This window comes from Elaeis guineensis, chromosome 9 (genome assembly GCF_000442705.2).
Source record: "Elaeis guineensis isolate ETL-2024a chromosome 9, EG11, whole genome shotgun sequence".
NCBI lineage: Eukaryota > Viridiplantae > Streptophyta > Magnoliopsida > Arecales > Arecaceae > Elaeis > Elaeis guineensis.
Window position 1 is genome coordinate 14,089,323 of NC_026001.2, and position 17,336 is coordinate 14,106,658.

At 35.6% G+C, this 17,336-nt stretch overlaps 1 protein-coding gene across 1 annotated transcript; it reads right to left on the reverse strand.

Annotated features, from left to right (window-relative positions):
- On the reverse strand, positions 1-1,267 carry LOC105051487 (uncharacterized). The gene has a single exon (XM_029266756.2). It carries the CDS (start codon positions 758-760, stop codon positions 260-262), a length of 501 nt encoding a protein of 166 aa, XP_029122589.2. The 5' UTR covers positions 761-1,267; the 3' UTR covers positions 1-259.
- Between the last annotated feature and the right edge of the window lie 16,069 nt (positions 1,268-17,336).

Here is a 17,336-nt window from a genome sequence, read left to right on the forward strand (position 1 = left end):
CATACACACACAACTGCAGTTATTTTTTAAAACTTGGTTTGGCGATCCAATGAAGTAATAAGTGCGCTCCCACACTTTTCTTCTGTCCAATAAAAAGGATAATTTCTTTCTATATCATGTTCTCGTGAAGAAATGGAAGAGAGCTCCATTTGGAGGAGTTCAGCAATTACATGCTCATCTCAAGGAGAAATTACAAAAAAAAAAAAAAAAAAAAAGATACCATGGTATCCGTTGAAACTTCAGACTCAAAAGCCAAGAACTATTCTTCTCCAGCCAGAACCATCCTGCTAAGAGGACTCGGCCCAAGCTTTTTCCTTCTCAGGGCATTCCTTTTCCTCACGAATTCCATCTGGTTCCTCCTCCTCAGTTGCATCATTGCTTCCTCTTCAACCACAAATCTTCTCATCAAGATGTCGTCGGTCAACGACTTCCCTCTGAACACTCTCCGACCTTCCACCGAGGTTCTTGTGCTTGTGATTCTATCCGGTGCAACAAAGGATTTTGATCTTGATAGACCGTAGCTTCTTCGCGGCGGGACGGCGGCTCGGAACACCTCATTGTAGGAAGAGATGGGAGCACAGAGACATGCTCGGGTGAACGAAGAGGCTACCTTCAGAGAAGTGCATTTTCTAAGCTTTGGTTTGTTGGGGTTTTCTGGAGTTGCATCAGGTTTTGTTATTGGGGACTTTGCTGCAGGCTTCAATAGAATCACAATCTCCATCACTCTTTGGTACCACGGCTTGCTGAAAAAAATGAGCATGTCAGTGATCAAATGAAACCAAGTACAAAAACACAAACAATTGGAGACTCTTTAAATTCATTCAGTAGATTAGATTAAGGATAGAGACTTTTATGATAGTTGCAAACAATCGGAGTAATCATCTTGTTTAGACCGAAAAGAAAAAAATCTTTGTGATGTTAATTCTATGAACAAAATTCTAAAAAACACTAGGCATTATGTTTATAATCTATATCATGAAGAAACACAAAGAGATATAGGAGAAGAGTAGATAGTTGGGAATTAGCTTGCCTTGTTTGTGGAATCTTTTGATCTTGCATGAACAAGGAGTGGAGAAACATGGGAAGAGTTGGAGGATGGGAATGATGGTGATGGAGTTCATCTGTGGAATAGAGTGGTGTGGGAGCTTGAGTTTGTGAAGAATTTCTAGAGTGGCATTGTGGTCCTTTCCCTTTTCTCACTTTCTTTTCTTTATTGTAGGATGCTTTTGCTTTGGCAGGATTCCTTACAACAGAGATAGAGCTAACTATTGAAAACTGAATTTGAACACCACCAGAAAAGCTGAGTGCCCTCTTCTGCTCCTTTAGATATAAACCATGATAATAGGACCCTTTAACAGCTATCTAGGCCCCATAATCTTGCATAACAAAAGCTAATGTGGGTCAAATCTAAAGACCCCAGTGGTCAATGTTGTCGGTGTAACCACAAACACTAAAGATCGACAAATTGTAAATGAAAATTCGACCCGTGACCGTTGTTTGTGACCGAAATTTTCGATCAAGGCAAGCTATGTAACTGTGGAGAACAGCAGAAGGAAAAAGAAGGTCAAGGTGATAATTCATATAAAGTACAATGAGTTACTATGTGTAAATGTTGAAACAAAAGGAGCCCTCCAGTTGTTGAAGAAGAATGATGGCAATTCTTAATAATTGCTGTAGTTTCACATAAAGAATCAAAAGCTTCCAGTGAAATATCTCATACCCATCATTTTCCTTCTCCTGTTGGATGGGGAACATTCTCATTGTCTTGGTAGGATATATGGAGAGGTTAAGTGCATCATAAAGGCAGCACACCACACAGGGACTAAATATATGTGCATCTTAGACATTGATAATTGCCAAATGGATGGCATCATGATTAACTTGTTGGTGATGTTAGGTCTAAAGGCTCAAAAAGTGAAGAAAGGGAGGAAAAGGACTATTATTTAGACTCAGGTTCTTCAAGACACTCAAGATCTCCATATGCTCTTTAATCTCAAAGATACATATAAAAAGTCCGACGAGGAGCACGCTAAGATATTAAAGAATGGATTTAATTGGCGGAGATCATAGATAAAGATTGAAAACTAGTTAAATAAAAAGTTGACGTTCCCAAATACAATTGAAAGATCCTATGAACACTTTTGGTTTGTGAAATGCGATGTTCCTATTATTTTAGATGGATTCTCCACTGAGTTTGGACATGTTTTTAAGAACCTAAGGCCATATATATGGACCAAAATTAGGGGCAAGCTTTATCTTAGTTGATATCTTAAGCAAAACTTCCGCTGACACCACAACCTGGTTTGAATGCCAAGACCAATCCCTATCAACAGATTTTACTTCATGGCCGACCAACAGACCAGTATGTGCCCAAATTGACCAGTTTTATAAATCCTGTCTTGGCCTTGATTTTGTGACCTCACCATGGGTCTAGTAGGCTCCAAAAGAAAACTACGTGGACACAACCATCTGCGTGAACTTTAAACATATCAGAGCTCATGGTGAGGTCACAAAAACAGGATCCAAGAATTGCTTTGGGGACTGCTTAAGCTGCTTGTTTTGCAATGCTCTCTGTGCTTCACAGCATAGTCAAGTTCTAATCAAATGGGTGGAAATTTCTTGGGGCATCCACTTAATGACCACTATCAATTTTGCCTAAGGTTTTCAAAGATGCAAGATGCAAATAGAACGAATATTTTTTCAGAAGTTCAGAAACTTGGTGAATTATATACAAGAATGAAAGCATTATTGTTGTTTCAAGTTAAAATTTAGAACGAATTCATAACTAATGTAATTATTAATAAAATTAAGTTACAAAGATATTAAGGCATGGTACCTATATTGGTTCATGCAGCCATTTCATGATAATACAATTTTTTTAATATATTTACAATCTAATTTTTTCAGTTGTATATATGTATATATGTATGTATATATTGATATATATAATATATTTGATTTTTGGGACTCTAGTACAAGGATATTCTGAAAAAATCATGAGATTTGGCTGCATGTTGATTCAAACCCTCGAGCACAATCCTACTTTTGTTTATTGGGAAGATGTCATGCAGAATTGCTATATAGAAGCAATGCTATTGATAACTTAATGCGTGTATTTGGTAAGTGGTAACTAATGCTAGTCATGGTTACAGATAATTTGTTCTCCAAATCTACCAAGGACACCAGGGAAACCCATCACAACTTTGATATGCAATCAAGAATATCACATTTATATATGAATTGTTGCTGCCAGGCCATCGAGCTGGCTCAAGCCGCTGAGCTAGAGCTGAGAGAAAGAGAGAGGGGCGATCACAAGATAGCTGGTCGAGATTTCTGAGTCGGATATTAATATCGGATTCTTGATCGATTCCTTGAGCTGAGCCATACAAAATCACTAAAAATAGGAAAATCCTCAGGTTAGGGGTTTTTGATGGTGGACCCTGTAATGCTTAAGTCAGTGTCTTATAGAAACAAACAGATGAGGTCGGAGTTTATAAAAGAGAGAAAAAAAATTTATCGATGGAAGCGAGTATGAGGCATGGTGGACCGGAGTGGAAGAATGGAGAGTAGGAGTATGGAGGAAGCCATGCAGGGTGTGGAGATCAGAGGAGGAGTTGGGAGAGCTTAGAGCTTTGTGGAGGAGACGAATCCTAACTCGTATGGAAACAATCTTGTGGAGAAGGCATGTGGGTAGGCATTCTTCCCTTGCCTAGAGGGTCCTAGGGAATTGAGTTTTATAGGCAAAGATGAGTAGCTTTGAAGACATAGGCCATTTGTCTGAAAGCAGAGGTCATGGGGGCATGCTCCAATAGTTGAAGAATAATGGCTTGTATGTTGCGGAATATGTTGAGATCACAGATCTCACTGAGTGGAGGAAGAGGTGGAGCAGAGAGCTGCTTGTTTTCTTGTGGACAGAAGATTCTGAGCTCCAGCATGATCGTAAAAGTCCATATGGCCGAAGCTGGGTGATTGCCCCATCAGCTTCCATTGAAGATACATGTCGGACTGCTATTGGGTCGTTGCCATCATGATGGACGGTCCGTCATAGGGTATAACATAAATGATGAGGATGAGAATGTGTGATGAAAGAGAAGAAGATGATGATGCTGATTTGCAATGTTTATTCTAAAAATTATTTGAATAATATTTTTAGACTTTCGGGTCCAGATTGTTTAGAGAAACTAGCATTTTCAGGATATAGTGCTATATGCTAGATTGATGCTAAACTTCAGATTTTTTATTTTAATATTATGTAAGGTCCATGTGTTATTTCATTCATCTTGAAAAAGGGAGAACTAAGTTAGCCCGGGCCTGCTATGGATTCTTCACTATAGTCTAGAAATTGGAGGGAATATATATAGCAATGAGTTTGGTGCAAAAGCATGCAAGCATTACTAATCTTTGTTTTCAACAGGGTTTCCATCCCTTGCATATAATGCCAGCCCATTATATCCTGAATCTATTCATGTTTAATATGCCAAGGAGTTGGACAATCCTTATCCCTTTAAGAAGCTTGGAGTAAGTTGATGGTATATGCCTTCGAAATCAAACAAATGAATATCATCTTAAGTTATAGTCAATACGCCATGGCCTCAGCTTCCAACACACTATGAGCATTGGCCACTTTTCTTTTGAGAAACCCTACAATCCATGCTTTTTATCAGGGACAACAAAATGACATGTGTATGTACTTAGGATAAACTCATCAATATGTTGATTTCGTCTAAATATATGAGGTTCTTGTTTATGGCACGTCCAATAATATTCCGCTTATGATATCTATAGCTATGATGAAGTTGTCCTATGTGACAAGTGCTAGACTAATATTAGTGAATATTTACATATGATCCTAGTTTTATCCAACTATTTTTTATTAAGCTATACGAAATTTTGTCCAAAGAATTGTTATAAAAATAAAAAAATGAAAAAAGTTGAACATGTGCATCAAAGTTGAAGATCTATAATGAGATATGTGTCAAATTTTTAGTTACTATACTTCTAGCATTGATTTAGTTATCCCATATTTTTTAAATCCGTATTTAAATCATAATACATGAACAAAGACAAGAAAAACGAATGAATTAGTAGTTGTTCAAGAAACTCAAAAAAGATTATAAGAAGAACTATAGTAACATTAAATTTATGTGGGAAGATAGAGAATAAGAAAAAGGAAAAGATCATGACCTTTTTCTATATGCAGGGACAACCACCGAAATGTTTTTTCCAACAATGATCACTGTGGAATCCTTTGAAGTAAAACTTTAATTTTTTGTTTGGCATGAAAGATGGGTTGGAGAAAGGATAGCTGAAGGGAGAAAGGATGATAGGGGTGGGAATAGATGGATAGAAATAATTTCTTTCTCTATTTAGTATAGGAAGAATAAATAGAAGGATGAATTATATTTATATGATATTTTTACTAACCTATTCTTTGATTAAAAAAATATCATTATTATTGATGTATAAAACTTATACAAAAGAAAGTAGGATAATATATAAAATTGTATCTTTATAATCTATAATTATATAAAAATAAATAGGTATTTTAATTTAATTTAATTATAAAATATTTATACATTAATTATATGTGAATTACTTTTTATATATTAATTATAAATAACTAATTAATTTATAATTTAATTTAAAAAGTGAATTAATCTTATATAAACAATTAACTTAAAAATAGTGAATATAAGTAGAAAAATAAAAGTAGTATTAAGGTTTCTCAAAAAATGAATAGAAAGTAATTTTGTCAATGTAGAAATTCATCCCTTATATGCTCCATCTATCTTTTCTTGCATCCTTCTAATTAAAAAATATATATAAATTGATGGGTCGGGATGGATGGATAATTTTTTTTTTCATCCATCCTTTTTAAGATTTTTAAATCAAATGATGGATGGAGGCCATCCTTCCTTTCATGACCCCAATCAAATATAAGGTAAAAATATAGAAGAAAGCGCAACAACCTCTTCGACTGTGATGTATATCTTACCTTAGCTTCCTTGCAAACCTTAGCTTCGGATCTTTGACAATGATTAATAGGATGATAAATAGCCAATACTCAACTTTAATAAGAAAAAGATTTTGCTCTCAACTGGTGGGCTTTGTTTAGGCTAGTTAGTTTGTTACAATGGGGAAGCACTCCTCTATTGGGTTGGTTTCATTACCAAAACAACCGAAGAGACCAAGGTGAAATACCATAACGCTACCGCTAGTTGTATTTTTGGTGGTTAAGCGCGGGATGCAAGTTATATCTTTGAATGGTTTAGATTCCAATTGTTTTGTTTGAATTCTATTATTATAGCAAGAAGGTTAATGTATCCAATGCCTGATGTCATAATTACAATTAAGGAAGCTAGATCATATTTAAAATGTTGAAGCACCTTAACAAGACTAGGACATTAGACTCCTGAATGAGTAGACAGACCTGCCACTCTTGTAACTTAATTTTCAATCATAGTCTAATGGAGTGAGAGAAGAAGAATATCTATGAAAATTTGTCACCATAAAAATGCATTTATTATAATATTACAAGCAAACTCCATAATATTTTTATTAAGGTTTTAAGTTCCATGGAGAGGAAGGGCGAAAGAAACAAGGGAAGGAAGGATGAAGAAAAGGAATATATATATATATATATATATATATATATATATATATAAAGAGATATAAAATAGACAAAGGAAAGGAAAAAAAAAAGGAATGCATAAGAAAAAAAAAAAGGAAAAGAAAGAGAGAAAAAAATGAAATAGATAAAAATAAAAGATATCTAATAGGATTTAAAACTTTAAGGAATCGAGAAAATCCTTTTTCCATAGGATTTAAAACTTTAATCTACATGGCTTAAGGAAATTGCATATCTACATGCGTTACGTATGGCAAATTCCAGTTAATTTATGACACAGGCAAATTCTAGAGTAATGGTGCTCGGCCATTCAAATTCTTGAAGGAAAGACCTTGCATTTACTCTTTAAAGAAGGGGGGAAAAAAAGCTTGAGCGTTTAAGTCAAGAAATGTAGATCGATTCTTTTTTTCCGATGGAAAAGAAATGTTGCTGGGTATGGCTCCCTGAATTGTTTTGTTCATAGCAAAAACATCTTATTTATCATAGTGCAACAAGAGGAATGCACCAAACTAAAACTGAAAATTTATTGAACCACTTTGGAAACTTTGGTGTTGATGCTTCCTTGTTGGAAACTTTTCCCTGTAAGCTGCGAACCGAGCTCATGTGATTAGCTGGTCAAAAGGTAGAGGAGAACAAGTGGGTTCGGATAAGCCTTTTCCTTTCCCTTGAACTCAGAGAGTGGGGGAGGAAGACCATGGCATCATTAGGTCCATCAACGGCTCCAGGCTCCAACCATTATCACAGGTAGGACCGGGATTGCCGCACGTGCAGACCGGCACTCCACTGCCACCCTCCACTGTAGCTCGCACGTGCGCGTGCGGGGTGGTTATCGATGGTGGAACCGGGAGAGAAGTGGTTGCTGTAGGTCCCGGTGTTGACCACCTGGACCTCAACTGCACCCCATTTGGAGAGCCAGCTGAAGCAGAGAAGCTGGTGGCAGTGGCAGGAATGTTTGTAGGTCAGCCCTTCCTACTGAACATAATGAAACCCAACACAGGGTACACAAACAAGACTTCTGAGTTCTGACCTTGGCATGATAGCAATGTTTTAACATACCTAGTGGTCTTACAGCACCAATCCCTAATTTTCCTTTTTTTTCTTTTTTTTTGGTGGGGGATATGACCATACATTGCCAAGCAGAGGGATATGAGCATTGACTGTAAGCCTCACAAATAGCATGCAACATGGCATGAGAGGATTGGTGCAAATCATGGTGAAACACCAATCTTTTACTATGGGGCATGCTATGTTGCCATCAAAGTCTGACATTTTTCTTGTAGTAAGTAAACTAGTAGGTTTGCGCCTCATAGCAATTTTCTTGTTGATGTATATGTTTATTGGTGGTTTAAATATAAATTGCTATTTGCTCATTATTATATCATAACAGCCAAGTTATATGATAGAAATTATACTGTTTATTCTGCTTTTCTACTGATACAATGAATTAAGATAATGCCTTCAATGTAAAATTTTCATCATGTTTGAATTTTATATTATTCTTCAGACGGTTCATAAAAAAATGATATTATATATAGTTGGTGGGATTCAAAACAAAATAGTATTGGACCAGTCGGTTAACTTGCCAAGTGCTTACTTCTCCGTTAAACTTCAATGCTACCAACAGCCCGTTGGATGATAGACATGGAATGTATCATCTGATTCAAGACTCCATCATAAAATGTATCTTTCAGCAGGGGGTTATGAAGCAGATCAACAACTCTCCTCTAACCTTTGATAGAGAATATAATTGTATGACTCAAAGTCCAGCCATGTATGATCAAATCTACAAATATTCACCGCCAATCGGGGGACACTCTCAGGCTCACGTCTCTCTAACATTGCAGTGGCAAGTTTCCCTGCATCCGCATGAATGAGTTGGCCAAAATTGTTCCTTCTTTATCCTCTGAGGCTGGCTGTTGAAATTAATCACTCTGGCAGAAGGGCTGACCAAGATACACGTGGGGTGAGATTGGTTCACTGGGTCAGGGTTGTCCTGCAGCTGATCTTTTATGTCCACCGAACCATACAAGCTGACTCACAACATCCATTTATACTCTAATTTGTTGGTTTAGCTAAAAATAAAAGAAGTGTGCCAATTTGTTGAGTTAGCATGGTAATTTTTTATTTTTTTAATATTTTTTAGGGAGAAAAAAAAAAAAAAGATAGGGAGAGCCAACCAAATCGCTAGACTGACAAAAAGCCCAACCAAATAGGGATGAAAGAGATTCTTTATGCAGCACGGGTGGTACAGAGCGCACGCGTTATTTGTAGTGATTGGCTCACATATGAGATCGAAAAAAAAAAAATTCATATATCATGTCTCGATCCCATACATGAGCCAATAATCGCGATCGATGTGTGCGGCTCTACGCTACCTGCAGTGCACAAAAAATTTCTCATAGGGATAATGGTTGAATGGAATCCAATGTATTGCTATTCGACACCTAGGGAGCCCAATAACAAAACTTACATAATGAAGAAGTCAGTATGTTGCGCTCCATTCAGCTTTTACCCTGATTTAGATTAGACTTTTTCCCAGTCTAGTTCTTTAGTAAAATAACAGCATCAGCAATGACAGCCGTTGTGATAGATGGAGAGAATAATGAAATAAGAATATATAATATTTATATATTTCGGCCTATTAATCTACGTTCACAGACAAAGACGATTTAAAAATTTTACTATATAAAATTAAAAGGTTGCACGATGCAAGATTTCCTCTTAAAACTTAGCTCCTAATGCATCCAATCTCTAAAATATTTAATTTTTTTATAGAATTATGAGAGATATACATAATAGACTGTCAGTTTGGACTTAAACTGGTATCTTACCATAACCGGGTTAGTCCGACTCATGGAGGCTATGCTCTGAGGAAAAGATTCTTTTTTATTTCTATAAAGCTTATAAATTTCAGTTATATTCAACAATGACAACAATAGCAATAACACCACCATTGTTACCCCTGGATATGAGCACCGGACTAGACTATCCATTATACGGCCGACCTAATAATTACTTCATACCTAGCACAGCCCACTTGCTACGGTAATAGATTGTGCCAAGCATAGCATATATAAGAGGGTCGGGTTGGGCTAGAGATTTTGCGGCCTACGGCCCAAGTTCGACACAGCCTATAAGGACCTAGATTGGCACGACTCATAGATCAGATGTGGCTCGATCTACATGCCAGTCCGACTCCATTAAAATGGGCTGTGCCTTGGTATGGCCCATTTATATCTGTTGATTTTTTTTTATTTTTTTAATATTAATATATATTAATATTATGAATATAAATGGATTGAAGATGCAGTTTTTTTTATTTTGTATCTCTTATCTCTCGTATATTTTTATTACTTAATTTTTATATTTTAAAAATTTAAAAAAAAAATCGTTAGACCTATCAGGCCCATGGGCCTACGGGCCGCATCTGGCACGGCCCGTCACCCTTGGGCCTAGGGCCGTGTCAAATTAACATTTTGTTTAAACAGGTCGTGTCAGGCACGCCCATTTACTATATGAACCGTGCCGACGCGGCCGTTAAATCTTCCGCCCGATGAGCCTGGGCTATGTCGCACCGTGCACAGCCCATTGTCTATCCCTACCACCGCGAACAAAATCAACAACACATTTTTTATGCAGGCAAGCACCGTCTACCTTCCATGGCCATGAAAGATCATCAATCCCCAAACTGTCAACTGTTATTCGGTTGAAACCATTTTCATTAGTGAGTCCACACTTCCATTTATCCAACTAAGAAGTTCACATGGATGAGATCAGTCATGACTGAAATTGTCTCACGGATTTTTATCTTTTCAGCACCAAAACTCTCATTTATCTAATATCTAAATATTACAAGATACAAAAGTGTATATCCATCCATTATAATTAGCGAATCGAGATAATAAGGTAATACATTCTAAAATAAGATCATTCTTCAATGCTAGCTTGCAGTCTAGCTGGCTGCTCTGCCAACGCGTATAAAGTGACAAACATGAAAAAATTGATGATTTTTTAGTATAGAGTAATGCATTCATGCTCGGCTGCACTGTATGAATAGAGTATTATCACACTTGCAAGTTGATTAGTAATCTTTAAATCAATACCTTTACAACGCAGCTCAGCATTTTAGCACCGCTGCCTTTTTCTCCTTTTGAGTGTTCGGCTCTTCCAACAGGCAAGTAAGCGGGAGTTCATTACCTAAGTAATTTTTTAAAAAAAAATTATTTATCAAAATAATATATTTTTTAATTTATTTATAAAACTAATACAAATCTATAAAACGTTATTTAAAAAGATGTTTTATAGTGTCCACGTCACCACCCTCCCTATTCCACTGGATGATCACAAAAAAAAAAAAAAATTAAAGTCATCATTTGAAATGATATTTTTAAAAACGTTATTTGAAATGACATTTTTAAAAATACCATTTCAAATGATGATTTTAATTATTTATTTTTCAAAAAAAATAAAAAAATAAAAATTTTAATTTTAATTTTAATTTTTTTAAAAAATAAAAATTTTAATTTTAATTAAAATAAAAATCATCATTTCAAATTACTATCCCCATTTAAAATTATTTTTTAAAAAAATATCCAAAAAAACTTCAAAAAAATAAAAAAATAAAAAATATTATAAAAAAATATGAAAAAAAAATAAAAATTATAATTTTAAATTTTAAAAAAATAAAAATTTTAATTTTAATTCAAATAAAAATCATCATTTCAAATTACAATTCCCATTCCAAATTAATTTTTTTAAAAAAATATCCCAAAAAAATAAAATACCTAAAAAATTTAAAAAAACCATAAAAATGAAAAAAAAATGAAAAAAATGAGAAAAAAAATATAAATTATAATTTTAAATTTAAAAAAATAAAAGTTTTAATTTTAATTCAAATAAAAAATACCATTTCAATATTTTTATTTATTTTTTTCTTTATTTTAATTTTATTTATATATATTTTAAAAAATTATATTTATTTTAAATAAAAATATGTAAATAATATTTTAATTTAATTTACGTGATCCAAAAAAAATTTTATATTCTATCTATTGATTTACTGGCGTGATTTTATTTTAATTTTTAAAAATATATATAATTAATATTTTAATATTTTTTTGACAAATCACTGCAGGATTTTTCTTTCTTTCTTTCTTTCTTTCTTCCCTGATTCACCTCCGCCTCCCTCTGCTTCTCCATACCGGCCCTCCCATCCGGCCGCGATAACAACCCCTCCGCCCCCGACTCCGTTGGACCTCTGCCTCCCTCTGCTTCTCTGCATCGGTCCTCCCATCCGCCCACGATCTCTGCCCCTCCACCCCCGACGCCGTTGGACCTCTGCCTCCCTCTGCTTCTCCGTGCAGGTCCCCCTGTCCACCCGCGAACTCAGCCCCTCCACCCTCGACGTTGTCGGACCTCCGTCTCCCGCTGCTTCTCCGCGCTGCGCCACCCCCCTCCCCCCCCCCGTCCGCTCGTGATCACCGTCTCTTCGCCCCCAACGCCGTCGGTCTTCCTCCCTCGGTTCGCAAACCTCGAAACCCCCCCTCTCCCTCCATGGTGCCCCCTCGCGTGCAGGCCTGAACCCAGCGTGCCCGTCGGTCCTCCTCCTGCGGCCAAACCCCTTGGCGCCCGCAGCTCGTCCGCCCCTCGTTGATTTTTCCAATATTTTCCCCCTGTTTTTCCTCTATTTTTGCCATCCTCAAGAGTCGCAACTGGGTGGGAGGCCTGGAGCAGCCAAACAGGGTAGTGTAATATTTGAACCAAAAGGAGGAAAAGATTAGTAAAAAAAAAAATAATAATAATACTCATCTTCATCAGATCGCCGGAAGGAGAGTATATGAGATCAATCTTTAGCCTTCGAAAGCTCAGATCCAAGACCGGTATATCCATCTCCAATTCAGATCGACTAGAATTTTAGAGGGTCGACTAGGGCTTCAGAGAGAAAGACAAAAGAGAACAGAAGGGATGACAGCATTCAGAGGATTTCGACCCTTATATACTATCGGGTTTGGATGATGGATCAGGCCAACAAACCCATTAACCCATCCCGATAAGTCACAAAAATATCTACCTGTTGGTCCATTTGTGTTACATTTCAAAAAAATTTGCATTTCACTCTATATTTGCATTTCATCCCAGAGAAATTTCATTTTCATTTGTTAATGTTGGATTTTATTCCAGAAGAATTTTAATTTTATTTTACTGTAACTGCTGTAACAGAGATTAAAAATCAGATAATGGAATAATCAGATTTTTCTCCTAATTCCTTCTCCTCCTACCTCTTCGATATGAGAAACTTCCCCAGATTAGCCTTCTACCTGTAAACTTCTCCCTCTTCCCTCAGTTCTTTTCTTCAAATCAATTCAAACAACATCAGAAATTCTTTCCTGATCTAGTCTGTAGATCAAAATCCCTCAACCACAGATTCAAGATCGGCACCAACATAGAAAAAGAAAATCCAAAATCCTTATCAGGAGCTCCGGGATGTTACAAAATTGGTATCAGAGCTCAGATTTGAGCCTTGGACTTGGGGCAAGGAGACCTGTAAACAGTAAATTATGTCTACTTGATGCTGCAGATGGCTATCAGTAAGGCAGCAAAAGCTCAGGTTAAGAGAGATCGGCAGCAGAACCACCAATTCAACCAAGTAAGATACTAAACATCAGGTAATTTTCCAAACTGATTTGAATCTACTTCCAGTAGAGTCAGAGGTGAATGATAAAGAATGTATCAAGGTCTTTAAGGGTGATTAATATTTCAACAAGTTAGGAACAGCAATCTGACCTCATGAAATCATCATCGGCCACCCTGATATAAATTATTGTAGCCAGGAGTCGTAGAATTTTTACTTTTCTATTAAACAGTTTCAAAAATAGAGATTAATTCAAATGTGGTTACCCACAAAAATTGGAGTGAAGTAAAAAATGGCAGAAGAAACCAGATTAAAAGAGATCAGCAAAAACATACAAAAATTAAAAGAAAGAATGCAAACATTCTCTACAGATTGCCATAATCATATTGAAAACCAATTACAACAAGTATCTGAGGAATACAATACAAAATTAGGTGTGTTTGCAAGATAGTTAGATGAAATACAGATTGAGGAAAGACAGAGGTATGAAGCTTTACAAATAGAAGCTGCAAGGAGACATAAAATTATGATGTAGGAACAAAATCACAGGCATGAGCAGTTGCTGAAGTTAATTTCACAGCAGCCATCAGTTTCTCAGCGCACTCCTTCATTCACTACAAATAATAACCCATCAGCCATAAGAAATAAAAGAACAAACCATTCAGAGCAACCTGACTTTAGCTCATCAGCTATAGCAGCTGAGGATAGGGGTAAAGGAATACTTCCCACACCGTATCATCAATTGGATAGGATGGGTGATATTCAAAATAGGATCCCATTTCACTTACCTTATCCGTAGTTGGAGTTTTCCACTTTCAATGGTGAAGAACCCAGGGAATGGAGCAGTAAAAGTGAACAATATTTTAAAATATATCAGATCCCTGTGGTCCAATGGGTGGAGATAGCCACAATGCATTTTATGGGAAAGGCACACAAATAGAAGGAAGGATACCTAATTGACAAACTAAATCTGAGTTGGGAAGAACTAGTAGAAGCAGTGAACAGAAGGTTTGACAATGGTAATATGAAACAGTTGATCAGAGAATTTAATAAACTGTTACAAATAAGCACTGTGAAGAAGTATCAAAAAAAGTTTAAAGATATGAGAGCTAAGATGATGCAATATAATCCAGTATTAACTGAAAGATATTTTATAGAAAGTTATATTAGTGGGTTAAAAGAGAAATTGGTACCATATATTGATTTATCTCATCCTACAACTTTAGAAAAAGTATATGAGTAAGCAAAATTACATGAACAGGCCTGACTAATGATGTGGAAAAGAAGCAAGATGAGTTATAAGACATCCACAATAAAGTTAATAGATTATTTTCACCCTAAATTATCAGTACAGAAGGAAAGTATAAAATTTCAAACCATCAGAAATCCAAAATTATCTCAGAAGGATAATAAGCAACAATGGGAACAAAGAAGAGCTGCCGGCCTGTGTTTTAAATATAGAGAGAAATACCATCCGAGACACCAATGTTTACAAAGAATGAATCAATCTGTTAATGCCACACTAGAAGCTGATGAAGTATTTGATGAACAGTTGTTGTAAGAAGAAGAGAAAGAATAAATAAAGGAGGAGACTATGACAGAAGAAGAAAAAGAAAATGAAGTAGAAACAGCTGTATATGCTTTAGTTGGACAAAACCAAAATAAAACCATTAAGATTCAAGAAGAAGCTAGTAATAAAATATTAGTTATTCTAATTGATATTGGAAGTACTCACAGCTTTATTGATTATCAGGTGGCCAAAGAAGTAAAAGCTATACTCACTGCAGCAAATCCACTAATAGTAACCGTGGCAAATGGACACAAAATTTTGAGTAAGCTTAAATGTGTTAAGTTTAAATGGACTATGCAGGGAGAACAATATCAAGCAGACTTAAGGGTGATTAGATTGGATGGATCCAGTATAATCTTAGAAATTGATTGGCTGAGAACTTATGGTAAAGTAATCTTTGATTATTTGGATAATGCTGTCACCTTCATTAAGGAAAGAAAACAAATGACATTAAAAGGCATTACAGAAGGATCTAAACTAAAGTTTACTAAGGCTAAACTTTAAATGATTACTGCTACATAGTGGTATAGATCCAGACTTAAAAGGGACTGTTGTGCTGTAGGACAATTGATGAATTTTGATGGGAAAAAAATAGAAGCAGAGATACCTAATTCAGTAAAGAAAGTGTTAGAACAGTATGCTGATGTGTTCCATGAACCTAAAGATTTGCCTCCTAGTAAGCATAAGATCACAGAATACCTTTGTTACCAGAAACTAATCCTGTTAATATTAGACCTTACAGGTATACTTATGAACAGAAGAATGAGATTGAAAGACAGATACAAGAAATACTTAAGACTATCATTATTCAGCCTAGCACTAGTCCATATGCCTCGCCTGTGCTTTTGGTTAAAAAAAAGATAACAGTTGGAGATTTTGTGTAGATTATAGGCAGCTCAATGAAGCAACAGTAAAGGATAAACATCCTATACCTCTAATAGATGATCTTTTGGATGAACTTGAAGGATTTCAACATTTTTCTAAGATAGATTTAAGATCAGGATCCCATCAAATAAGAATGAACCCAGAAGATGTATATAAGACAGCATTTAGAACTCACATGGGTCATTATAAATTCTTGGTTATGCTCTTTGGGTTAACTAATGCTCTTGCCATATTTCAAGCTATCATGAATGAGGTATTTTCTCCTTATCTTAGAAAGTTTGTGTTAGTTTTCTTTGATGATATTCTTGTATATAGTAAAATCTTAAAGGAGCATGTGGAACATCTCATTGAAGTCCTGAATATACTAAGAAAGAATCAACTGTATGCAAAAAGATCTAAATACTTTTTTGGGCAGCAACAAGTGAAATATTTGGGACATATAATTTTCAAAGAAGGTGTAGCAACTGATCCTGAGAAAGTGACAGCCATAAAAAGGTGGCCTATTCTATCTACATTGAAAGAATTGAGAGGCTTCTTAGGACTCACAGGATATTATAGAAGGTTTATAAAGGGATATGGAGCAATTAATAAACCTTTAACAGAACTACTTAAAAAGATAATTTTTATTGAGATGAAACAGCTCAAGAAGCATTTGAGAGATTGAAAGAGGTAATATCTATAGCACCAGTTCTAGCAATGCCAAATTATTCTTTATCTTTTACTTTAGAAGTAGATGCTAGTGGATATGGAATGGGAGCAGTACTCACACAACAAGGAAGACTTATAGCTTATCTCAATAAAAGACTGAGTGAAAGAAATAGAGCACTCTCCACATATGAAAATTTTTTTTTAACTATTTTAATGGCTGTAGAAAAATAGAAGCACTACATTAGCCTCCGACCATTCATCATTAAAACAGATCATTAAAGTTTAAAGTACTTGTTAGAATAGAAAGTAACTACTGTAGCTCAATAAAAAGAAATGATGAAGCTTATGGGATTGGATTATGTGATACTTTACAAGAAAGAAAAAGAAAATCAGGCTGCAGATGCATTATCGAGATGGAATTTTGAGGAAAAAAAGATGCAGGCTATTACAGCAGTGGTACCTATATGGAGTTTAAAAATTGCTAACAATTAAGAAGGAAATCAACAAATCCAACAGATCATAGCAGAAGTACTTATAAAATCAGAGTCCCAAGCTGAATATACTTATAAACAAGGAGTACTTAAGTTCAAAAGAATAATTTACATTAGGAAAATAGGAGAGTTGAGATAGAAACTCGAACTGATGCATGCTTCAGCACTAGGGGACATTCGGGAATAAATCATACTTATAAAAGGATCAAACAATTATTCTACTGGCCTGGAATGAAACAGCAAGTGGAGAAATTGGTGAAAGAATATGAGATTTGTATTAAAAACAAAATAGATGGAACTCCATATGCAGGACTATTACAACCTTTGCAAATTTTCGCTCAAGCATGGCAAGAAATTAGTATGGATTTCATAGAATCATTATCCAAATCTGAAGGCAAAGATACTATACTAGTGGTGGTGGACTGACTAACTAAATATGCTCATTTCATTCCCTTAACTCATCCCTATTCAGCACAGAATGTA

Coding starts and splice junctions, on each gene's coding strand:
- LOC105051487 (XM_029266756.2), bottom strand. CDS start 760: ATGCTCATTTTTTTCAGCAAGCCGTGGTACCAAAGAGTGATGGAGATT.